The 24,702-nt window shown below is 42.3% G+C and overlaps 1 protein-coding gene across 2 annotated transcripts; it reads left to right on the forward strand.

Annotated features, from left to right (window-relative positions):
* The first annotated feature begins 2,140 nt into the window (after nt 1-2,140).
* Nucleotides 2,141-24,323, forward strand: DAPP1 (dual adaptor of phosphotyrosine and 3-phosphoinositides 1). Of its 2 annotated transcripts, XM_068681817.1 has the most exons (9): nt 2,167-2,534; nt 11,541-11,663; nt 14,279-14,412; nt 18,287-18,417; nt 20,488-20,535; nt 20,719-20,781; nt 22,255-22,340; nt 22,762-22,849; nt 23,269-24,323. In XM_068681817.1, exons 1-9 carry the CDS (start codon nt 2,245-2,247, stop codon nt 23,317-23,319), a joined length of 1,014 nt encoding a protein of 337 aa, XP_068537918.1. In that variant the 5' UTR covers nt 2,167-2,244; the 3' UTR covers nt 23,320-24,323. The 2 variants fall into 2 exon arrangements, with proteins under 2 accessions (XP_068537919.1, XP_068537918.1); XM_068681818.1 differs by lacking the exon at nt 20,719-20,781 and having other exon boundaries at nt 2,141-2,534.
* The last annotated feature ends 379 nt before the right edge of the window (nt 24,324-24,702 follow it).

Genomic DNA, 24,702 nt, shown 5'->3' on the forward strand with positions numbered 1-24,702 from the left:
GTCCCGTAAAGTATTTGTAGTTCTTTAACTCTACTTCTGCAGCACTTACATCTCTGTATCAGTTTTATTGGTTGCACAGCGATAGAAGCTATCTTTTTTATATATAGGGGAAATAGGTTTTCCCCTCCCCATTTTCCTCATCGTAGTTTTCCTTTTGTTTAATTATGATCTGAAATTAAAATGATAGTTTTTTTTTTTCTTTTTTTTTTTTTTTTCTTTTTCTCCTGCAGGACAGCAATTCAAGCAAGAGTTCAAGGCTTGAATTAAATCACACTTTTTGGTTTACAATCACTGAAAGATATGAGGAGATGAAAAAAAAAAAAAAAAGGAAAAAGAAAAAGACAACAATATATATATATGTATAAATAAATAAAACAACTATACACTGATTTCCAAAGAGGCACCTTATTCTGCTGTCTCTCGCAGGGATGCTTTGTGCTCAGCAGCACTCTGGACTGCACAGCAAGCACTGGAGCACTGCTGCTACCTACAGGTCTGCTCTGCACAGTGCTCAAAACACACACAAATCCATGGGGATTTTGTCTTGGGAATGGGACCTATACCCTGTCGCTAGAGCCTGTTGGCTTTTGGGAAATACGACCTGGGAATCTTTTCCGTGGCTGAAGTGTGTAAAAAACTACTACGTGGACTTGATTAAAGGAAAGGCTGATCCATGCTGTAAGAGAGTTCAGTTTCTGCTTTCATTTTTTCTGTAAATGAAAAGGAAACTGCACTCCCAGGTGCAGAGTAAGAGGAAGCATCTGCTCTGAGATGGGAACCCTCTCCCACCGCAGCCACTGGTGCACAAACATGAAGGAGGATTGGAAACTACCTTCTGGCCTGCAAAGCTGAACTTTTACAACAATTTGTGATATAATTAGAATTTGCTAAAATTCAGTTGTGGCTTATCATTGTTTGGAATTTAATTGATTTCTTTCCAGTCTCTTTAATTTTCTTCATATATTAGTAACACAAGCAAACATGATAACCTGAAATGGACTAAGCAGAAGCATTGTTGAAAACCAAGCAGCTTTCAGATCAGGAGAAAAAAAAAATAAATACAAGCAAACTGTGGAGATGTCAAAACCAACTATTTAACTGAAAGTCATGGATCTCAGGACCAGATTAGCAAAGCCAATATCTGGTCATAAGCTATCAATAAGTGATAAAGGAAGGGGCAAAAGCAGGCAGAGCTAGGAAGGAGAAAACAAAAACAGCTCATTTATGAAATCTGTCTACAGCTGAACGCTTGGCTGCTGAGATGAATGGTCAAGCAAAGGAGATGAGAAACTTGCAAGCAAGAAAAGCACAGTGACAGAAAAAAAAAAAAAAATTAGGACAGTCTGTGAAGCTTTTCCTATTTAGGAGGGTAGAAAAAACTTTTCCAAAACCGATTCACTGAGAGCATCAGGAGCAGTAGGATTTTAATGAGCCTGTTCCAAATTAATGTTAGTTCCACACTGAGCACATTGTTCAAATGACTACTTATGAGAAAACAGATAGTTGTTCTGACCTCTTGAAATATCAGTTCTTCTAGAAACAACTTGTTTTCAGTGTTGGATACCTAGTGAAAACTTTGGTGTGTGACTGGAAAATAGTATTGTATCTTCCCTCCCCTTCCCAGAGCCCTGCATTTTTTTTTTTTTTTTTAGCAAATAATTTAATGAAGATAAGAATTTGCCAGAACTGTCATAATTACTGCCCATGATGTATTAGGGATTACAGACATCCTCTAGTATGCAAAAAGTCTTTTAACTGTTTGGAAGGACGGGCACTAGCTAACACGAAGAAATTTCTCTTTCACAGAGCTCAGTCATCATCTAATAAAACTTCATTCCCTGTTAGATACCACATTAATATTTTTTTGGCAATCTTTTACAATATTTTCCTATTCCTGTTTCCAAGAGGCAACCAGTATGATCTCTTTAAAATTTACATGGAGAGGGATGACAATCGCTGGAGAAATCACTTACACCTGAACTTGCAGTTATGAGTGTAAAAGAGTGCTCAGTAAGCTGAGAAAACAAATAGATAAAAGGGACAGCAGCTTCAGAAAGCAATAATAAAAGTGTGTTTCATCAGTGTGTTGAACATGAGAGCCTGTATAAGGAGTGAGCGGTGTGTACGCATGTTGACTCTCACGCATGCTGGATCTCCGTCAGTTCTGATCCGCATGAGGAAAAAAAAAAACAAGTTGCAACCTATTACTGGGGCAGCTGAAGGAACACCACAAGTAAGTCAGAGATGAAACGTGACCCAAACGCAGGAAGAAAGGTTTATTCGTCGTGCACACGAAAGACGCCGGGGTACCGACTGCGGGCGCTCATGAGGGCAGCAAGTACCACCCCGGGGTGCTCTGCGGGCTGCACCACTCATGACAAGCACCGAGCGGCCGGCACCCGCCCGTGCACTTCCCCAGCGCCCCGCAGAGGCCACCGCGGGCCGGCGGCGTCCCCCGGCGGGGCGGAGGCGATGACGGAGAGCCGAGAGCCGCGTCCCGCTCCTCGGCTGGACGAGGAGCTCCGGGCCCTGGGGTAAGCAGCGGGGGGGCGGCCGCGAAATGGCGGCCCCCGGCCCGCGGGGCAGCGGAGGGGCGAGGGGCGCCCCGCGCAAAATGGCGGCGGCGGGGTGGGGTGGGGTGAAGTGGGGTAGGGGGGCAGCGCGGGGGTGGCGGTGCCCGCTTGGATGACAAAGTGTGGGGTTAAAAATAAACTTTATTAATAAAAAGTGGAGTTAGAAACGCTGTGGTTTGTGCTAATGAGCCCGCTTAGAGGGGCTTGGTACCCTGTTGGGTGATGGGGTCCGGGAGAGCAACAGGTGTACAGGGGATGGTGGTGCGCAGCAGGTGGGGAATAAATCCTAATTAGAAAAATCCAGAGTGCAAGCAGGAGCTTCAAATATAACCAGGGGGTTACAGCTCTTCCAGGATGGCACAGCTCTGTGTCGGTTAAGATCTCTGCATCAGGAAGACACTGCTTTTTGTGCTGGTGTCCCCATGTAGGACCAGGGGATGGAGTTTTTCTGGCCGTCAGTTTACTCCCCTCAAGCCCGGAGCCCGTCCTCTGGGCATCCTCAGCCCCAGTGGGCAGCCTGGCTTGGACCCTGGCCACCCCAGCTCCACACCTTGCTGGGCACCTCGGGCTTTGGCAGCGAGAGGAGTGGGTGGTGGACAGCCGCCAGCCCTCTGGAAGGTGCCCTCCTCGCCCCAAAACAAAGCCCCAGGAGCAAAAGGAAGGCTGCAGGTTGCCACAGATCCCATTCCCTCCTTGCCGCTGGCAGTCTGACGTGTCTCGCCCATTTTGTCTACTCTAGCTAGTTTTGCTTTTTATACTGGGAAGGCTTGTGTTGCTTTTTCCATGGGCAGCATTGCTGTAGGTAGGAAGAAATTGGGGCTGCTGGAGCAGCAGAGGTGGCAACCATAAGGCAAGGGAGGGAAGGGGCTGTGGTAGCAAACTGGAGGGGAGACAAAGCAGAAAAAAAAGACCAGTGATGATATTGAAAAAGGAAACAGGCTCTGGTGTCATCTCTGCATTCAAAAAGAAGAAAAAAGCAAAACTTTTGCTTGCTGGGTACTTACGGATGGGGACTGAATAACTGTTTATTTTAGGGATTAATTCACTTAGTGAAGAGGTTGGAATACAAAGGCTTGGAATTACTATCTCCATACAGCTAATAAGTTTGCATATTTGGAAGCACCTAGTAATGAAGTGCCTTGTTAGCGAAGCATCTAACTTACAAAATGAAGTAGTCACTTTTGTAATAGTAGCCAGAGTGGGCATTATCTGCTTTCCCTGTACAATTGTAAGATTACTCTCATCCTAAAAAAAAGGCTACAGGAAAAAAAAAAAAAAAAGAAAAGAAAAAAAAAGTGAGTTTCAGCTGCTGCAGAAAACATGATTCTAAGTTGCCAGACTTTCATTTATTTAGACTATTTTAGACTATGTGGCCTGAGCTGATCTATGCCAGTGACCTATGCTCATAAATGACTTTGCTGGTTGGAAGTTCATCCTAATTGATGGTCCCATAGGACTGCAGTCTGCTTGCGTACAAGTGAGAATGGAAGACTGCAAATGAGAAAGCTACAAAGATGTTTTTTTAAAGCTGTAGCCTCGTTATTTCTGCTTTAGGGGCAAGATCTAAACTTCTCACGCTACTCCAAAATACTAAGCATTTCCTTCAGTGCAGTGTGTTGAATTAAATGAACTCAATAAGCAATGCCAAACAAAGACTCCCTTCAAATCATTAAATAAAGCACTTCTTTTTTGGGGGGTAGTACTAAGTCCACTTTTTTTTTTTTTTTTTCCTAAAGAGGAAAAAATTTGTCACACACCAAACGTGCTGGTGGCATGGTCTAAAAGATTTGTTAATGTAAATACTTCTTCAGTTGTAAGAAGTAAACATGTCACTCCCCAGCCCATAACATCCAATTCTCAGCCACCGCAACATTTTTCCCATAACCTTAGTCCCTGGTGCTATGGCAGTGATGAGTTTCCCTTACACCCAGTGTAGCATCTAGAACAAATGAGCCCCGACTCTGGTCATTGCCGTAGTAAAGACCAACAGAGAAAAAGCTCATTCAAATGAGGAGCGACTTTGACGTTCACATGCCTTTGGGAAAAAATGAAACACATTATTTTACAGCTTCTGCTTTGCTGTGCAAAAATCAAAGAAGTTGGAGAAGGTTTGAAGAAGTGTGAAATGGGAAGCACTTTTTTTAACTTTTAAGGGAAAGGAGATTGGTACCAGAATAATTTAAGAGTTTACCAGGTTAGCTGGTTATCAAAATGGAAAGTTGACAACAGGGCAGTTGGGTGTACAGTGCAAAACCTATCAGACACTCTGCTAGGTTTGGAGGACCTGGTATTCACTGAGCTTGTCTAGATTAATGCTCCTGTAATTACACTGTAATTAGTGCATTGTTAAGAGCAATGCAGAAGGGAGAAGGAAAAAAAAAAATCAATATACTCAAACCCCATTGTTATTTTGCTCCTGCTAGAGGTGTATCACCCATCACCAAAAATAAATAAATAAATAAAATAAAAATAAACAAATGAGATTTTAACAATCCAAATTGTTATCAGGGACAATCATAGGCACTGAGAGGTCTAGGCATATCTAATTAAATTGGGCAGTAGTTTTGCAAAGACTCGGTATTTATAAAGAACTTTCTAGCCCTTTACATCATAGCAAGTGTGATGGATTTGGCTTTTTGTTGTTATTTTAAACAATTTCTTTCAGTCGCTCAGTCTGTGGGAAGATGGCGGCTTGTTTATTTGAAGCTATCTAAACTATTTGATAGGCTTGGTGGTCAGGCAGCCAAGAGTTCAAAGTGGACATCCAGAATCCTGTCAGCTCTGTTGTCGGGGTGTTTATAGATGTAACTAATGCTGAATGCATAGGAAGACCAAAACCAGAACATAACTTAAAAACATGTTACCTCATTCATTAATTTTTTATCTAAATGTTCCAAAAATATTTGAAAGGGAGCCTTGAAGTTTGTCAAAAAAGACACATCGTGGTTTAAAGGAAAAGGAAACTGACTTTATGAGTCTTCTCTCAAGAGCTCTCTGTCTCTTCCTGGAGTCAGCACTTTTCCCAGTTGCATTTATTGCTGTTACTCTTGCTAAAAGGACAGCCTGAGTACTGCAGAGTGAAACTCCAGTAGCCGATCACGTATAATGTCAGTTTTGGGGAACTCCACGCTGTGGTTCTTTTATTTGCGCAAGCGATGAGAATGTGGAATATCTTGTCATCTCAAGTAATTACAGACTGATTTGGTAATGCACCCTTGTTCCCAACATAATACAGGTTAGGCAACGCTGATTTATTTTCTGTCTTTGAGAGGTGAAAGGAATGTGGGAAGGGGAGCCAGGTTTTTGTAGCGTTCTTCCCTTTGTAGCTCCAGCGTTGTCATCTCTTGTAGCACAGTTTTTGTTTCTTCTGCTCCAGGTTTGACAATATAGTGACAAACAGTGTTTGTAAGACTGAATAAGTCTAAGCATGAGCAACTTCATGCTTAGTTTTAGTAAGAGAAAAGAAATCAGACCACAGACGTGAATCAGACTATGATAACATTTGGTTCTGCGATGAGGAGCTGATATGACCAGGGCAGAGGAAATGGTCAGAATATTTTTTTTTCTTCATCTATATCTCTAATGTAAACAAGGTCAAAATTAACTCAGCAAGAAAGTGGGCCAAAGAAATGTGTGAAGCACAGAACAAAGTCAGTTGAGAAAAGGAGGAGAGAAAATGGAAGTGAGAAGCAGAAGCTGAACTAGTGAAAGCCTGCAGATAGAAGACGTGAATTTTAAGGTTGGATACACTGAAGCCACTTCCTTATATTTCTATTTTTTAATTAATGTTCCTATGAGGTGGCACCCTTGTATTCCAGCAAAGTACTTTCCATGGGTGTGTGCTTGACTGTGACACATTGAAACTTAGTGTTTCGGTGTGACACATTGAAAGGATGTCTATTAAATACCATTTTGGTTGTCTGCCACCCATAATTCCTCTCTTAACATTCTCACCCTTTTGTAGGGTCTCTAGAGCTCTGTCAACTCGTGCAATTAAAACACTGCCAGATCATTGCTTTCACTGACGTGACATACAAGGAGCCCTTCATGAAGGTGATAGGTAATATTTCTAGTGTTTCTGAATAGGAAAAGGAAATTGACATCTCTGATTTTGAAGTTGCTAATGTGCAGCATGCAGAGACTAGAGAAACCAGCGAGGCCATTTTGTAGAGTCATTTTCGGGGTAAATGCACATGAAGAGCATCATGTCCAGCCAAAGGAGATAAATCAAGCACTGCAGTATACTACTTCTTTAAACTAAGGACTGGAATACATCTTTGAAGCTACTATATAATTTCAAAGTATAAAGTAATTGAACTTGCTGTGGTAGAAGATACCTTTTATACATAAAAAGGTGCAAAACCGGCCAAGATCTATCAACACCACCATAACAACAAACAGCAACCAGGGTAAATAGCTGCTCTGAATAATTTAGGAATGAAGTCCTACTGAGAGCACTTCTAGACCGTCTCCCCTTGACGTGTATCTCCGTTCCCTTTCAGAGCTGGATGAGAGGTGACTTAGTTTGTGGCGTTTCTGCTTGGCTCCTGCAGCTCAGGCAGCCACAGTGCTGTCTGCAGGGACGCTCGCCCACGGAGAGCAAGCAGTAGTGCACCTACTGCAGCAGGGGAGGGAGCTTCAGCTGAAATTCAGCTGAATATTGAGACTCTCCTTCCCGTTTCAGAGAAGGAACTTGAAATTGCCTGAGCGTTTACAGAAGTGACCCAAAAGTACGAAGAGTATCTGACTCAATCCAGGCTGTAACTACCTGGGAACATAATCTGATGAGGACACAAAATATAAGCCCTACTGCATTTTTCTGATAGCGAGGCGTACTTCAGAGTTAAGCATCGCTTCAGACATGAGAAGCAAACGACAGTGAAAACTTGCTGTGCTCTGTGCAGCTGCTAGCTACCTGTTGTTTTTATGAAGAGGATTGAGCTTTGCTGCTGGACATGAAGCAGTTGCATATAGAAATGTCTGAGAAGAGGATTAGCCACGTCTCTCAGCACTTACCCTTATGTCAACCATGGATTTTGTGTTTCTCGTGTATTCCAATACAATATTAATAGAAAGTTAATACATCTGATGCCAACTGCAGATTTATTCACCAGCCCCATGGGTGGAAAAGAAACATTTTGGAAAAATACCCATACCATATCTTTGCAAATGGCATTATTGGAAATGGCAGATGACATGCCTGATCTGTAGGGAACCTAGACATGATGTTTCAATAGCATTTTTCTTTGAAGTATTTTGGGTTATTAAAGAACAAATGCATGCTTTGGGGATGCTGTTCTTACCTGAAGAGGGAGCTTCCCACCCCAAACACTGCTGTGGTGAGAGATCTACTCATTGCATTAACTACACAGAGATCTTCAAAAAATTAATAAGTTTTCATGTCAAAGTGCCCTATCCTGGGCCTGCACCGACTGGCGTATCTCTAATGGCACAGATGGCTGGTACAGATGTGGTTTGTGGTGTGTCAGCCACCACGGGGAAGTCCCGCTGGTGCGCAGATCCTGAGGAGAAGGCCGTGTGCTGTGGCGGCTTTTGGCTTCCTGGGGCACCGTCTCTCTTCTGCCCCCTCCTCATCGTAACAGTGACAACAGCAGAGCCCGTCCTGTGCTGTCACTGATGAAATCTCATCTAAAGGGTGGTCTGATTTCTGAAAAAGTGTTATTTTCCAGAGAGAAACAAAGGTAGTGTCAGTATCATGTGCGCCTGCCTTAAGACATGCTGTCGATGGGCCCAGCAGATGCTTCCACCCTGAGGAGCAGGAGGAATAGCATTGTGGAGTGTACGGGAGTTTTGATAGGAGAAATAAAGTAACTGGGAAAAACAAACAAACAAACAAAACACCTCCCAGAAGTTTGTACTTGCAACACGAGCACATGCAAGGCCAAGGGCAGAAGAGGCTCAGAGTCAGGGAAGGACTTTCCTCTCTCTTTCCCCCCATATTCTTCAGAGAGGTCTGTGTCAGGAGTAAAAGACAATTTCTGCTCTCCTGGTGATTTTCAGTCTGGCACGTGTCAGAGTACTGAGCATATTTCCAGAATTTTTGCAGTAAATGCAAGCTCTTTAAGTTATGTCAAAATAGAGCTGACTTTTTGAAGGACCTTTAGGGAGATCCCAGTATGTAAGGCTGTTGTTCAAAATGAAAATGTGGACCAGATAATTCAGCTTTTTGAAGTAGAGCTTCCTAATGACCTCAGATAGATAGGTAGTTGTAGTGTCTTTCAACTTGAACTAATTTATTGATTTAAGGAGTCAGGGAAGTAGATACAATATGTTTTCTATCTACTTAAGGTAAGGGTGGTGGCCCTTTATAACATGCTGCTGAATGAGCCATGTCTCCCCTCCTTGATACCCACAAAGACCAAACTTCAGGCTGCTATCTTAAAAGTTCATTTGGTATCAGTCGGCACACAACAGCTAATTCATCAAATTACCATGATTGTATTTATTTTTTAATCCTGCATTTTGACTGCAAATTTCAAGGAACTGCCTTCAAGATTTTTTCCAAAAAAAGAAAAAAAAAAAAGAAGGATTTCTCCCCCCTCCCTCCCCCCGAAAAATACTTAAATTCAATTGAAGTGCATCTAGCAGTATCCAACTACAAGGTTTTTAGGGTTTCTTTTTAGCCTTGTTTACTTTTATTTGTGTCATCAGATAGACTGGGTGAGGAGATCAGAAGGACCTTTTAAATGGGACCTGCTTTTATGTTATTGAAACGAATTTTGAATGACCATTTTCAGAGTGGAATAGCCAAGTAACCTGACAGTTGTTACTGACTGAGCCATCTGTGACAACAGAGGGGAAAAAATAGCTGTGTAACACAGCCACTTTGGCAGTGAAAGCTGCATTATTGCTTCACATTCACTTCTATTTTTTAAGCTGAACAAGATGACCGTGGTAATATTTGAGGGATTTTTGTCTGAGACAGCATATTTATGTGAGAAGAGTGGTGCAACCTTTGCAGCTGATTTAAATACCCACTTTATGCCAAAGTTACTTTCCCAAGTACTCCCCCCAGGCTCTGCTACCATAGGGGCAGAATTTCATTAGTTGCTCTTGTGTGTAAAGAGGTTTAAGCAGAACATTTTATGAACTTAGGTGACATCTGCTTTAAAATCCAAATAAAAGGCTTTTTGGAAGTAAGGTAACAGCACGCTTATGAGCAACCTCAAACGGAACATGTCTTCTTTATGAAAATGACCACTTTTTTGACGTTTTCTGAATATATTTCTTTTGCACAGACGTGAAAGAAAAAGCATGATGACACATCCTACCCAAAACACAGCGTTGTCTTCTCAGCTGTAGATCCAGCCAACCCTGCAAGCTGCTGTGATCCTCATCCCATCAGAACAGATCTGACCTTTGACTGTTACTTGGGCAGTTAATCCCAAAGCAGATTGTGGCTGACAGGTGTTTCAGAGGATGACACTTTGATCTTTAAATACTCATTATTTTATTCTACTGTGTAGATGGTCCACAGAGCACGTCCTAGAGCCAAAGCAGCGATACTCTGCCTGTATTGAGTTTCACGTAGAGCTTGTCTTGCACAGGGTTAACAGTCTGAGGTCTCTCATAAAGCAATTTATCAGCCAGCTGGCCTTTCAAGTAGGCAGCCAGCTAAATTCAGAGTTAAAACTTTGTGGGAGATGCCAAGTTCAGTGGCAACTTGTAATGAACAGATAAGGAGAAAGAGTGTATAGTTACACATCACTTCGGCTTGAAGACTGTCGTGATACAAATGCCGGAAAATGCTGTGATCCAACCTTCTGCTGTCAAACAAATTATATTTCAATAGCTGAAATAGTTATGGACTTTGACCCCAAAACTACAGGCTAAGACTGTACACACTAAGAGCCTTCTTTAGAGGAAGGGGAAGGAGAAACAGCACCACCCCCATACAAAGGAGGGGAGAAGTACCAGTGACCCTGTATTCTCTCCTTCTTCTGCACCAGAAGTCCTGGTGTGTGTATATAGACATTTTCCTATCTGCATACAGCATCTCTTATGGGGTTGGCACTCCAGCCTTTTATAGCTGTGGCCCTTTTTCTGTCTTCAGTCTGGGGAATTACATCCTTTTCTGTTGAAACAAATCAGGTGTTTCTATCTTGACTCATTCTGGGCAGAAATGAGGCTGTGAACAGCATTTCATTGTCTTCATCACAGGATTTTTTTTCCACAGAATTCTGTGTGGATTCCTTACGGATTTTTTTTGTGTTGAAAAATTAATGAATATTCACTGAATTTAAATGCAGCAAGTGTTCAGAAACATCACTGCATTCCTCAGACCACATACGGCCGAGCAGCAGTGATGGCAATATTGTCTAAATTTTCTTATCAAATTCTGTTGGTTAACCTTGCTCCTTCCCTCTGCTCCGTCCTCCAAAAAAGGTCATGCTTCAAATTAAAAATTGAAGTTTGGGCGAATCTGCTAAATTGCAGATTGTAGCAGTGCAGGTGAACTGAGTTCTGAGAAATACTGAGTTTGGGAGGAGATTTTTATTCTAAAGTGCTGTGTGTCTGCCCCAAAAGAGAAAGCATACTCAAGTGTGTAGATAGGGCAGGAAGTACAGATTCTGAAATTAGAGAAGGAATCCTGCATACCCCCCCGGAATTGCTTTCACCTTCTCCAAATAGGTCTGGATATTTCTGGTTGCTTACACACGTAGAATTTGCAGGCTTCTTAGAAAGATTGAGCAAGCTATCAACTGTAAATTGTGGAAGAACACATTTTCATTATTAAAACGAAAATGATTTTCTGAGCTTGTCAAAAGGAGGCCTTAAGAAGCCGAGTTTTGTGCAATCTGTGTGAGCCTGTGAGAAGAATAACGTAGAATTGTAGCAGTGTTAGTCGCAGGGCTTCCTTTTTCTCTTAACTCAGCTCCATAACTCTGCAGAAGCTGTTAACTAAGAGCAGAGGGAATGATGCTTTAACCCCTTTTGTCTTCCCAGGTGGTATCATGATAATCTTACCCGACACGCAGCAGAAGCCCTGCTTCTTTCCAACGGGCAGGATGGAAGCTATCTCTTGAGGAAGAGTAATGAAAGGGAAGATTTGTATTCCCTCTCTGTAAGGTAAGGTACAGACAGAAGCGAGTTCATCTACTGCTGCATAACTGGCATTTGCTCTTCACTTGCTCTGTGTTTGCATCTCATGCCTTGATATGACCTTTAGATTTCTTTCTAAGGCCCAGACTATTCTAATATATATTTCTAATGATGTAATCCTGTTGAATGACACTCTATTAGAATTTTTAAAAAAAAAAAGATCAAATGTAGTATCTGTTCTTATCGGTCTCTAGTGAACATTTAAGCTATTGCATTCATGCTCATTTCTGCCTCAGACTGAGCCTCTGAACCACAGCTCAGCTGAATCACAGTAACTTTTTAAGCCAAAGTCACTCTAATAGATACAAGGATGCTAGTTATTCATGACCCTGGCAGGTAGGAACACAGCATTCTCCCTTGAAATTGTGACTTTCTATGTGTAGTACCAGGAGCTTTTATGATTTGGGAGCGTAGTCACTCAGAACCCAAGGAAAGTGCACTTTGCCCATATCCTGATCCCCTGAGGTGTGAAAGGTAAATATCAGCTGTGTCGCTGACTTCTGATGGAAGACACTGGAGCAAGCATGACTGTACACACACTGCTCAAGTTATTACTGCTATAGACAGCCATTTATAGAGGGAGCTTGAAGGGTGCCAGACTGAGGTCTGAAGCTGATGTTACAGAACAGATATTCAGAGTAGGAATGTCTGAATTGAGTGCAAGTGTTGGAAAGAAGAATGGTAGCATGTGTGTACAACAGCCTGCCTTAAAGAAGTAATTTCAGAAGAACCTGTATCTTGCTAGTTAGTATTTTTTGACTGTAAAATGCAACCAAACATTATTTGGAATAATCTACCCCAGTTTTATAAAAAATAAATCATGAAACTAGTTTTCAAAGGCACTCAGGAAACAACTCATCATAACAAAATGAAATTTAAGTAGTTGTTCTAATTTGAAATGAAAGCTAAAGTGTTAATGAAAATATATTTGCCATTTTTAAAAAATTCTAGGCTTATGACACCTAGAAAAGTCTACTTCAGGCCAGTTCCAATCTTCTTCTACTCATCTCTTGACATAAGAGTCACTTTGTACATCACTGTATGTATGGAGTGTTCCAGACCTGAGCCTGAAGCTTGGTCTTTTACTCTGTTACATCAGTTTTGTGGTGGTACAACTCCCTTGAAATACTTATATTGATTTTAAAATACTTCATTTATCCATTTTCTACTCTAAATTTTCCTTTGCATTTTTTGACTAATACTAAAACTTCATTTTGGCAGAAGTAATTCATTTTTGTTCTGATATACTTTGTAGAATTATTTTGGAAGTTATAGCTGCCATTTTCTTCTCTCCTAAAATTATTTCTACAGCTTCTACTTTACTTTCTGCCTCTGAAGAAACTTCACCAGTCGTTATTGTAATTTGTGAAAGGAAACCGTGCTCAGACGTCCCTTGGGGTTTTAACTGACAGCTGTAAGAAGAACAGGGAGAGAGACTACATGTTGCCTGAAACTCCCTTCCCCAGCTGAATTAGCCAACCCTAGAAAGGAACAATGAAATAGAGTAGAAGTTACTCTCATTGCAACATGGTATTTATTGTGAAATTAAATGAAAAGATAAGAACTGTCATTATAGCAAACAGCTGTAGTGGCTATTTGGTAGATAGGGCCTCTGCACTTGACTTGCACGCTTTGTATCTGAGCTGTAGGGCAAAGCACGTGAGGGTTTGATAGAGGCATGTTCTACAATACCATGTCCTGAGTACTGTTCAGTCTCCTGTGGAAGTGGCAATAAACAACAGAAAAGGCAAATCCCTTTCTTCTGCAAAATTTGTCTGTGTATTTGCTACATACAGTTTCCCTGAGCCAGATTTTTCTCCGAACTCCTTTGGATGCTGGTCATATTAACAGAAGTAACTTTTTCAGAGAAGAGATACTCGCTCTAAGTGCTTCACTGACTTCTGAAGTCAAAATAAGTACCCATCCAGGAAGTGAGGCCTTGCACACTTCTCTAAATATCACCAGCTTTCATAAACAAATAATGTTGCTTCCCTGACAGGAAAAGGACCCTGGCTCTTGTTTGACAGCACCCACTGTCAGCTCCACAAAGGAGCCCTTTGCCTGAGGACAGAGACAAAGCAGACAAATTTTAAAGCCTTAGTTGTCTGAAGTTAGGCTTAATAGGGGTGCAAAAAGGATGCAGCCTACGAGTGAAAAAGCAACAAAGCGTTTTCAGTGAGATTGGGATGACACCTGAAAAGTAAGATACATTGAGTGATACGGGCACAGCATCATGACCAAAGCCAGATGAACGAGGAGTGTCATCCTGCTTTGACAGAAGGCTGGAAACCTTGTTTATAAGTCTTTTTTCTTATTGGCAATGATAATTAGTTTAACTTACCTGGCCTTTCTAGGCTCTCACTATCCCTCATCTGTAAAGCAGCAATTATATTTCCTTAATAAATCCGATTCTCAGATGTGTTGACTATTAGTGCCTATTAGTAATAGCAGCATTAATACTGCCAGGACAATGATTTTCAGCCTATGATCTGATGTCCTGTAGTGGAAGCTGCTGCTTAGGGATTTTGCATGCCAGATGCCCTTGGTATTTCTGCCTTGACAACTTTTCTTTTCTGTTTTAGGGGAAAAGATTCTGTGAAGCACTTCCATGTTGAACACACAGGAAGTTCATTCAAATTTGGATTTAACGAATTTACTAGCTTGAAGGAATTAGTCATGCACTTTGCAAATCAGCCTTTAATTGGAAGTGAAACAGGTAAGGAGAGATGTATGTTTGTATCAATGTGCTTATAGTCAGGCTTCACACAGATCTGAGTCAAAGGAACTTTTGATATGTTAAAAGGTAGATCTATTGCTGAAGTGCTCCTCTTCAGAAATTTACATTTGTGTTAACCTGAGGTATCCAAAATATGCCTCTTCAAAAACTCAAGTTATGATGAAGACAAACTACACGTAAACTTACTGGGTTTTTGCTATCTAGGGACATCAGCTCTTTTTGGCCTCCCAGAGAAGGCAGCATTTCAAAATATGCATGTAATGGGAGGAGCAGAACCTTCTGAAAAAAGGGCAAAACCAAAGCAGAGTTTTTTATAGTGAGGAAATAAGTGTTCATATATGGAGTTGAAATCCCCCAGTAAGAATAAGTAGAAAAAGGACCTGAAATTGTTTAGCTTCATAATTCCTCATCCAAACAAGCCTACAGTGATACGCTCCCCCTTTTTGTAGGAACTGTGCCCTGTATGACGCCTCCCTCTTTCTGTCTAGAACAGATCAGTCTGCTGATTTCATTTGCTATCACAGTGATTTGTGTGGCTTTTAAGAAAGGAGAAAAACACAGGCTTCTTCAGCAGCCAGCACACTATCTGAATTAAGAGTCAAAACATTAAACTCTATTCCTACAAGGGAGATGAGCACTACCAGACTGGAATCCCACAACAAACAGCTGTGTGTTAGCATGAAAGTGACAGTTTTAACAATAAGTTGCAGATGTGAGTAGATGTAAGTAGAAGATGAGTCAAAACAGATAAGTGCCAAAAATTTTCATATCCTGCGTAGAAAGTGTATGTAAATAACTCTGAGTCGCATTGATCATATATGCAAGTGACCAATTAAATAATAGCTGCCACATGCAGTGGCTGTGATACATCACACAAATACACATCGGTGCTCTGTTAACAGAAGCAGATCACAGGCATTAAATTCAAGGGTCGCTTTGCAAAATATTTTACAAAACAATGCAGTAGTAAACTCAGTATTGCATTTAGACCAGAGTTTCTGGTGGTACCTTTTGTGCCAATAAGCAATTTTTCCTGTGAAGTCAGACATGCACCCACAGGCCTAGCTGTAAAGAGTTCAGATGACATAAAGCTTGTATTTCCCCATTCCTTCAGTACATGTGTTGCAGACAGTAGAAATTCGGGCTCCGATGTTACGTGATCTCTGTGGACGGAATCAACAGTGCTGAAGGATGGGCTCACTTGTTGCCTTAAGGCCCCCGCATCAAATTCTGCTGGCTCTGTGCAGCCTCTTTGATTTATTTAAGTTGAACACGATACAGTGCAGGAAAAAAACGCTTGAACATCCCATCAAAAAATCCTTTGCCTTTTTTTTTACAATGGATGGCAGTAGAGAGGAAGAGAGAGCTGGCATTCAGGCAACACTCCTTCAGATGCAGATGTTGAAACTCTCTGGGATGACAACCAATCTCTACTAGAACAGTGAGCAGGGGCTTACATCACTTACATCACCAGCCAGTTTATAATACAGCAGAGCATGTACCTGTCCAAGCCATGGGCTGCCAGCTTCTCCAGGAGAATACAGAAGAGTATGTGATGGTTTCCTCTATTTTCCATTCAAGTTTTGTCTCACTGGAGCTAATTGTGTGTCTGAAGAGCTACACCAGGCTCTTTGATCACTACCTGAACGTGGAGGGTTGCAGCCCTGCAAACTGGTCAGTGGAGCACAGTGGATCTTTCGTACTGGGACAGCTGCAGGATTGTGCTCCAAGGCCAACAAACCTTGTCTTGCTACAGCTTCATTTGCCACTTCAGCTTGCTGCATGGATTAACGTATTTTTCTGCAGTGTAATGTGTACACTTCCTCCTGAACTACAGATAATGAAAAGGAAGTTGAGTCTGCTGTGTTCTGTGAGATTGTTTCTTGAACAGGCGAGCTGAACCTATTTATTAATGCTGAAGAGAATATTTCCATATTTCTGTCTTTATTCAAAGGGACAAGGTCAAAACGTTATTCTTAGCTGTTTAGTTTATCAGTTTTTCCTTTAAAGTATTTTGAAAACATACAGAAACATAGAGTCATTACTCAGGCAAGAAAGCAAAAGCCATTCAAACCTAGCATTTCCAGCAACTTGGCTAATTTATCTTCCTCCTTAGAAACAGATACTGTGCACAAACAGCAGAATCTTGCTGCAGGACAGCCTTTACTAGTTCTTTTATGTGTTTGCCAAATGACTCTGTACAAGTATCTTGTGGAGAAGAAACATGGAGAGCTTACTAGAAAACAAGCATTGTGTGAAACGTTAAACTAGCCCTGCCAGTTCTGCCACGGGGATCTCCGTCTACAATGTACGTATGGTAATACTCGGAGCCTGTGCTGAGGAGTAGTTTCTGTAGGCTGGTGATGGGGTGTGTCTCAATTTCCTTTTTTTATGCACAGCATTTTCTTCCTGTAAGGTCAGAGAGAATTAAACTGATCTTGACTTTTTACCTATTGCAAGCTGAACATACCGTATTTGCATACACCCATACATACACCCGTGAGCAGATTTCAGTTGGCTACTTCAGCTGTCATGGTTCCACTTCCCTCTGCAGCTCTTCACATTACAAAACATAATTTAAACCTCATTTCATATTTAAGTTACTCAAATCACCTCTGGGTTTCAAGTCCCTCCTCCTCAACAGCTAACAATTCCAGCATGAAATGGAAATGCAGCAGCATGTGGTACTCTGCGATGTTGTTTTTAAACAAGGAGATTAGAAGGTAGAGCAGATCCTGTTTTGAGGAAGTTCTTCACTGTGGTGAATAGTGAGGTGGATTCACTACTGTGAACACAGCTTTTTGCAGAAAATGGGGGAGAAAAAGAAAAGAAGAGCTTATTTGGAGAATAAAAAATCACCCTAATCAGAATGTTACTAACTAGGAAGAACTATGGCAAAATAATAAAAGGTGATGGTAATGCAGGCTTACTGTTTTGAGGCCTATCTGACAGATTAAAGGATTTGTGCAGCATCCAAGTGTGGGGAGTTGGCAAAACCAGGACGAATTATGACCTCATATCTTCATATCTAATATAGCATCCTGCCTACCCACCCAGCCTCATGCACAGGAAGGGAATATATGTCCTAGGGTGAACACCAGTAAGTTTAAAAGTTTTAAAGAGGCACCATTTATTTAAAATTTTCACGGATGCTTACAAACAGATGTGATAATGGCTGTAGTCATATCTTCATGCATGCCCTGAAAGAGATGCCTGTACTTTGAAGAAAGTCACAAGGCAAATCTTTGTCAGCATTTCATCTGTAAGCATTCACTAACTATGAAATCTGTGATTCAATTCATTTATTCTGTACTACCTAGTTACTCCGTGACTGGAAAGAAGGTTCAAGCAGGGTGAGACACTTACCTCTGAGGATTGCCATCTTGCTTTTTCCCCACTGTTTTTTTTTTTTTGATGCATTGCGGGATGGTTTTAATTATCTACTACTTAGAAGAACTGAAGAGGGTTTTCACGAAAAAATCCACACCAAGGGACATGTACGGTAATGAGGGAATGTATTTAAGCCAGATCCAGGTGCCCAAAAGTCATTGTTGAGTCTGTTTGAGCAACGCAGTAGAGCCAAGATGGTGACACTGGGCAAGTAAATCCAGCAACAAGTGCATCTCCATAGCATGGGTGAATTCTTGTAGAAGACGTCCTCCACAAAGTCTGAACTATTCAAATGGTGCAGGTTTGAAATATTTGACCAGATTTATCAACATGAGATAGCCATTATTCCTTTTCCATTTTTAAGAAAAGGTCGAGTTCACTGTTCCACAAGCAGGCAGCTACTGCCAGTTATTTTCTAAGACTATGTTACCAGATGACTCACTCCTGCTCTTTTTCTCTCCAGGAACTTTAATTGTGTTGAAGCATCCCTATCCATGCAAAGTGGAAGAACCATCCATCTATGAGTCTGTCCGAGTTCACACGGCAATGCAGACGGGAAGGACAGAGAGTGATCTTGTTCCAAGTGCTCCCTCAGTAAGTCACGTCTGGTGTGAGGGATGTTTGGTGGCCTGAGCTTAGTATGATTGCTGGAGCGAGCTGTGGAATAACACCAGTAATTCATCCCTTTATGGGTTCTGAAATACAGGAAGTCTTTGCCAAACAAGGCAAAACAGATTTGCTAGGTACAGACAAAGCCTTTCACAACTGTTTTCTCTGAGACCCTCGATGCTGTCAGTGGGACAACATTGTCTGCAGCTGGTCGAGGTGAGTCTGGCCATCCAAACAAAGTACAAAGAGGGTTTTAGTTCTGCATTAACTTCACTTTAAAATGCCACCTTATCACTAACATTATCAGGAATTAAAAAACAACACAGAAGATGAGCACTTCTCAAGTCTTTCTGACAAACTTGTCAGGCTGTATGCTACAATACCTTTGTCAGGTTGCACTCTAAGCCCTGATTTTGGCAGAACTCCTTTACAGGCAGTGAGAAGTTCCTCTCTCCACAGGTGAGAGGAGTACACAACAACTAAAACAAGTAATAGCTTCAGGATCTGTGACATTTAGTCTCATTCAGTGAGCATGAGGATTAATTGACAGGGAGCAGTGGACCTGATTAGACAGAAACTCATTGCTCATTATTTTAGTAGCCTTCTTGGATTGGCAGAATTCTTTTCCTCAGTTAGCAAGACCCCTTCCTAACTGGAAGGCAGGAAGAGAGCACCTCTGACTTTCTAATTCACTTAAAAAGGGAGCTTTTGAAAACAAAACAAAAAACAAACAAACAAAAAACCAAAACCAAAACAAAACAACAACAACAAAAAAAACCATTAAAAAGACAGGCAGGAACACATTTGGAAAAGGAAACCCCAAACTGAAGTGTGGTACAACCAAATTAGTAGTAAGTGTATCTGTGTCCTGATAGGTACATTATTTGAAAGATTTTTTTTTAGCATTTTCTCATTTGAATTTATTACTACTTGAGAATCATCTTACCTTACTCTATGGTAAGAAGGAAGATGGCTTACTATATTCTAACACAGACTTGCACCCAAAATAGAAAGAGCAATATGACAGAGGAGAGCCTCCACCCTTTCAGCCCTAGTAAAAAGCTGTGTCATGTTAGAAGCCATGCCTTGCTGGTGTGAGAAACAAGAGAGCATCTTCATATCCACTTGGGCCATCTGCTCTGACATCTGTGACTCACTTGGACAGTAATTAGAGACTTTAAATCCCTAGTAACTCATATCTAAGTGAGACAGGTGGTTTGTCCAGAACTGTATTGCTCAAAACACAGAGGAAAGTATATTAATAACTAACTCTTTGAGAGTAAAAGAGGAAGAGTTGCATTAATACAGGCTTATTAAGTCCATGAAAGAAGCACTTTGTATCCTACAACTAACTATTCATGTCTGACTTCCACTTAGCCTTCAAAGAAACTTGGCTTGCATATAAAAGGCATTGTTTTTTTCCAAGAGCAAACAGTAACCAACTCTGCAAGAATCTGGCTTCTAGAGGTCAGCAGTCTGACATGAGGTCTCTACAGAAAGTTTCAGTGACTGTCTGAGAAATCACAGGCTCCTCGAGTCACTCATGGTACCAGTAAAACAGTTCAAAAACTAATTTTTCAGTAAGCACGTGGAATGTAACAGGTCTTTCCTCTAAAATATGTGGCTGCTTGAAAGAAGAAATTTCTTGAATTTCAACAGCGATTTTTGTGGGTAATTCCACTGTCTGGTAAACCCTGGGTACTTCTGGTTATAACATGCACAGGGACAGCCAACCAAGTGTACTAAACAAAAATTAACCATAACTGCAAGCATTTTGCTTTGTTTGGCTGATGAAATGTAGGCCACAGGCTTGAATGGGGATGCACGGTGTAAGATTTTGCCTCTAGAGCCAGCACAGGTCTGTGTTTATCCTGGTGTTGGATCCAGCCTCACAAGGGGAGCAGGGCACACAGGATGAGGATAGTGCAAGCAGCAAGGGAAGGGTTGCTGAGAATAGGCTGCTCCTTCACCTCATGGATGTAGGCAAAGAGGAGGACGTGGGAAATGGAAGCAGAGCTGTCTCTAACCCCAATCCCTTTCCTTCTCACTTCACAGCTTGGTACGAAAGAAGGCTATTTGATAAAACAAGGCAAAATAGTCAAGGTAAGAAAACCTCTTACTCCTTGCTTCTACTCAATAATCACACACACAATAGATAGTGAATGAAGAGCTGAAATGGCTCGGCCTCAATTCCCCTACAGAGAGGAACAATTTGTGTTTTGCTTTCCCAAGAAGTGGTGTGTTAAATTCTCTCAAGGCAATTACCATCCATTCTTAATCTTTCAGAACTGGAAGACGAGGTGGTTTACATTGCATAGGAACGAACTTAAATATTTCAAAGACCAGACAGTAAGTAGCCAACACCAGTTCCACTCTTCGAATCTCTGTAGAGGCAGCTGCAACCTCCTCCTACCTCTGGCTTCTTGCGTATCTATCACGGCTTACCAAGCTACAGCTTCCCATGCTGTCAGAGGGGTCAGACCTTAAGTCAGAGTTTTGCTGATGACCTTAATGAGCAAGTTATTAAGTTTTACAGCTAGGAAACATCTCCTGTGCTCTGTCAGTCTTACCTCCTAGTTAAAGTTGCTCTTTACAGGGCATTTTTATTAGTGGCTTTCAAGCTAGCAGCTCAGCTTTCACTGGTTAGTTTTGACATACAGCCTAGCGGAGAGCAGTGCTATTAAAATATTTCTGCAAATACCAGAAGTATATTTTGCATTCCTTGATTTCATCCTTTGAGTTCAAAAGGTTGCACAGTTTACATAAACTGCTTATTTAAAAAAACCCTCTTTGTTAGCACTCCACCTAGCACATAGTTTCACCTATTGCATCTGGGAAAATGTTCACCCTTTCTGTTGCTGTTCCATTTTTGTCTTAAACCGAGTAAAAATGCAGGTAGAGTTTCTCTACCCTTGCAAGACTCGCCTCCAGGGCGAGTTCCTCCAGAAGTGCAGCCAAATGGTTTATCTCTGCCCAGCCCTATTTCAAGGGCCTAACAGGTTTTAAAACAACAGCATGCACCTGCCCTCTCATCCTGAACACTCCCATTTATGAACAATGATGTAGTATTTGTGGGATTTGCCATCGGTGTTCCTTTCAGTTAAATCATGGTGAATTCGGCTTCCAGCGTAACATTTGTAAGGGCAGCACCCCAGTTGTGGGAGCCGCTGAGGGCGTTTGAGCAGAGAGCAGCTGCCCTCTCACTTCAGCCACCTCTGATGAGGTGCTCAGCAGGGTGAGGTTGAGAGAAACGAGTCAAAAGGACTCACACCTGGAGAGAAGGGAACTCTGAAGGGTGTGGGGCTGCAGTCACATGCATCACTGCATCCCCGCACCTTAGCACCTCCAGGCCTATCCCCAGAAAGCTAAACACACACAGCTTGAGCTCTCCTTGTGCCTTTCTCCCTGCTCAGCTTCAGCCTTCCAGAGCATTTTGGAATTAATTAAACCTCCAGCAGCTGGTTAAGCCTGGTAAGACTTACAACTATCTCCTTCTTGTGAGCCTCAGCTGGACACCTGATTTGTTACTGAATTTAATTTAATGTAATTTAATTTAATTTAATTCTGACTTCCTGCAGCAGTAGTTTGCTGTTTGTTCAGCTTTGAGCTTACTGCCCAGTATCTTACATTTAGCTGCATTCATCTGGCATTAGCACCGACGTTCGTTTTGCTTTAGTTTGGGTTTTCAGTGCTGTACCTGTTGCCCCTACACCCAGAGAAACCTGGAGCATGTATAAGGGTCCATGTGCATCAAAGAGGAACTGAACTAGCCTTATATTCTGTTTCCGTGTGTTCCCATTTTAAAACCACTTTATTTTCAAGGCCACAGAACCAATTCGGGCACTCGACTTAACGGAATGCTCAGCTGTGCAATTTGACTATTCCCAAGAAAGAGTCAATTGTTTCTGGTAAGTCGCTGTTCTTTCTGCACCTTGCTGGGAAGGCCCAAATAGCCGGGGGTGTTACATGTAGCCACTGGGTGCCAGTGGCAAGAGGTTTTTTGGTTGGTGAGGAGGAAGAGGGCAGGCCTGTATATTGTGGGCACTTCTTTTCCTAATCCTTTAAGTGTGTATAATCACCACCTAGACTCATGGAGCTTGGCGAGGGAGGGCCCAGCTGCTGGTTCAAATATTGCTACAGGTCGCACCATAACTGCTTCTGTGCCTGAGTGTGTTTTGGGTCCACGTGGGCTGAGGCCAGCACGTCCCCGAGCTGTACAGGAGCTCTGTCTTAACATGCACACACAATATACAGGCCAGACGGGTTGGGTTTTTGGAGCTGCTGGTTGTTCCAGCAATTTAAGAAATATTTCTAATTGTTTGCCTACAGCCTGGTGTTCCCACTAAGGACATACTACCTGTGCGCCAAAACCGGGATAGAAGCGGACGAGTGGATTAAAATCCTGCGATGGAAACTGGTAAGGTGATGCGTGGTGCTAAGTGACTGCGCCTCGGGAAGCAGTGCCCTTGGTACTGCCATGGTAACCCCCAGTACTGCAGCCTGCTAGGAGCAGCGAGGAGCACTTGCTCTGGCCTCTGGGCCAACTAGACCAAAATATGTAGTTTTCATGTAATGTACCTGTCTGCAAACCCACTTTACATTTTTGGGGTGCCCTTTGGATACTTGTTATGGAGAAGAAATGACTTCCATCTTCAAAAATGTCATACTGTAGATAGTGGATGGTACTGAGCGTCAGCACAGACTGCGTGTGCTGGTCCTGAAGCAAGCAGTGACACGACAACCTAAAGGCTTGACAATTTTACTTCCTTTTAAAAAAAAGTAGTATTTGGATTTATTTCTGCAGACAAATGGTAATGGGTTGTTCTTCTGTTCTAGTCGCAGATACGGAGGCAACTAGAGCAGCGTAACTCCGCCCTCACCTCCTAGCTGCACCTCCAGCACTGCGCCCTGGGCAGCAGTCGCCTCTGTGCCAAAGGGAAAAGGCACCTGGCTACGAGGGGACAGTTTCAAACGCCTGCCTGACTTGCGGAGGGCCTGTGCACGTGTGCTTGCCACACGCAGATGTTTGCACACAGATTTTACAGCCCAGCACTTCCAGGCTGTTGAGTCACACGTGGAGACTGCTGCAAAATCATAGTCAGTTTGGTACGTGCGATTTATGTCCATGGTGCACACTTGGTTCAGACACCTGTTAACAAGGCAGTCACTTCAAAACCCCGTGGTGATTGGGAGCACTCTTGAGAATTTACTGCAAGTTCCATCACTACTAACCCTCAGCAGCACGGTCTGTAACCTTGAGCCTGCTACTTAAAACCAGGCCTTCTGGAAACATTAAAGACTTCTTTTGTATGGCCTGTTTAGGGCCTAAATCAAAAGAAGAACAGTAGAACTCATTACATTTCTGTAAATAATACCTAGATTACAATCCAAACAATTAAACCTAATATTTCAAGGCCCTTTTCAAGGTGATGGATGAGTAACACTTCCAGTCAAATGTATTTTTGTACAGTTTAGATTTATCCCACAGCAATGGAACGCCACCTGCAGTTTGGTCCCTTGTGCTGCCCCTTCAAAAATGGGCTGCATTTTGTACGTTTCCCTCAGGCAGAGAATTCAGCACACAGGACAGGAGGTTTTGTCCAGAGCTGTGTTCCAGAATTAAGAGGTGCTGCTGAAACACCACCGCAATCCTCCCCTGCTGGGCAACACGCTGCGGCAAAGGGCTGGGCATTGCTCACGCAGCGGGGCGGCAGCGTTCAGCAGCTGCCTGTAATGTCAGAAACCTGAAGAGGGAGAAAACACACTGGAAGAAAAAACAAAAATGCAGCTTTGGGCATAGGAATAGTATTTTATTTCATCTTAGAAATTCAAAGGATTTGTAAATATTTTTATACAGACTGTTTTCTGAATAAAACGTCACTATAAAACTACCACAGGTCTTCCGTATTTCTGTACTGTATCATTAAAGCTCTGCAGAATACACCTGTCTTCCTTCCTGCTGTGAAGAATTCAGCTAATGCCCTGGCACCTCCAATTCAGCTACCAAGCTGTGGTGACTTTGCTTGTGGCTGGAAGTGCAGCCACCAGGTAGGATTTGGAGCTGAACTCCAAATTTGGAGCTGAACTGGATGACTTCTCCCCTGAAGTCATCATGAAGGAGAGAAGGGGGGAGGTGAAGGTACGGGATGGAGCCCCCGTGGTCTTACAAACACAGAACTTCTGCACCCAAGAACTTTTACACCCACACAGCCCAGCTGAGCTGAGTTTTCAGCCTGTAAACTCCTGGCACAACCAAGAGACCTGTTCCCG

Source organism: Anas acuta, chromosome 4 (assembly GCF_963932015.1).
Source record: "Anas acuta chromosome 4, bAnaAcu1.1, whole genome shotgun sequence".
Classification (NCBI taxonomy): Eukaryota; Metazoa; Chordata; class Aves; order Anseriformes; family Anatidae; genus Anas; species Anas acuta.

Excerpts from the sequence above, each read along its gene's own strand:
- DAPP1 (XM_068681817.1), top strand. The coding sequence starts at position 2,245 with ATGAAACGTGACCCAAACGCAGGAAGAAAGGTTTATTCGTCGTGCACA. Across the intron at positions 18,418-20,487 it reads TTGTTCCAAGTGCTCCCTCA|CTTGGTACGAAAGAAGGCTA; the intron begins GTAAGTCACGTC and ends CTCACTTCACAG. Across the intron at positions 20,536-20,718 it reads AACAAGGCAAAATAGTCAAG|AACTGGAAGACGAGGTGGTT; the intron begins GTAAGAAAACCT and ends TTAATCTTTCAG.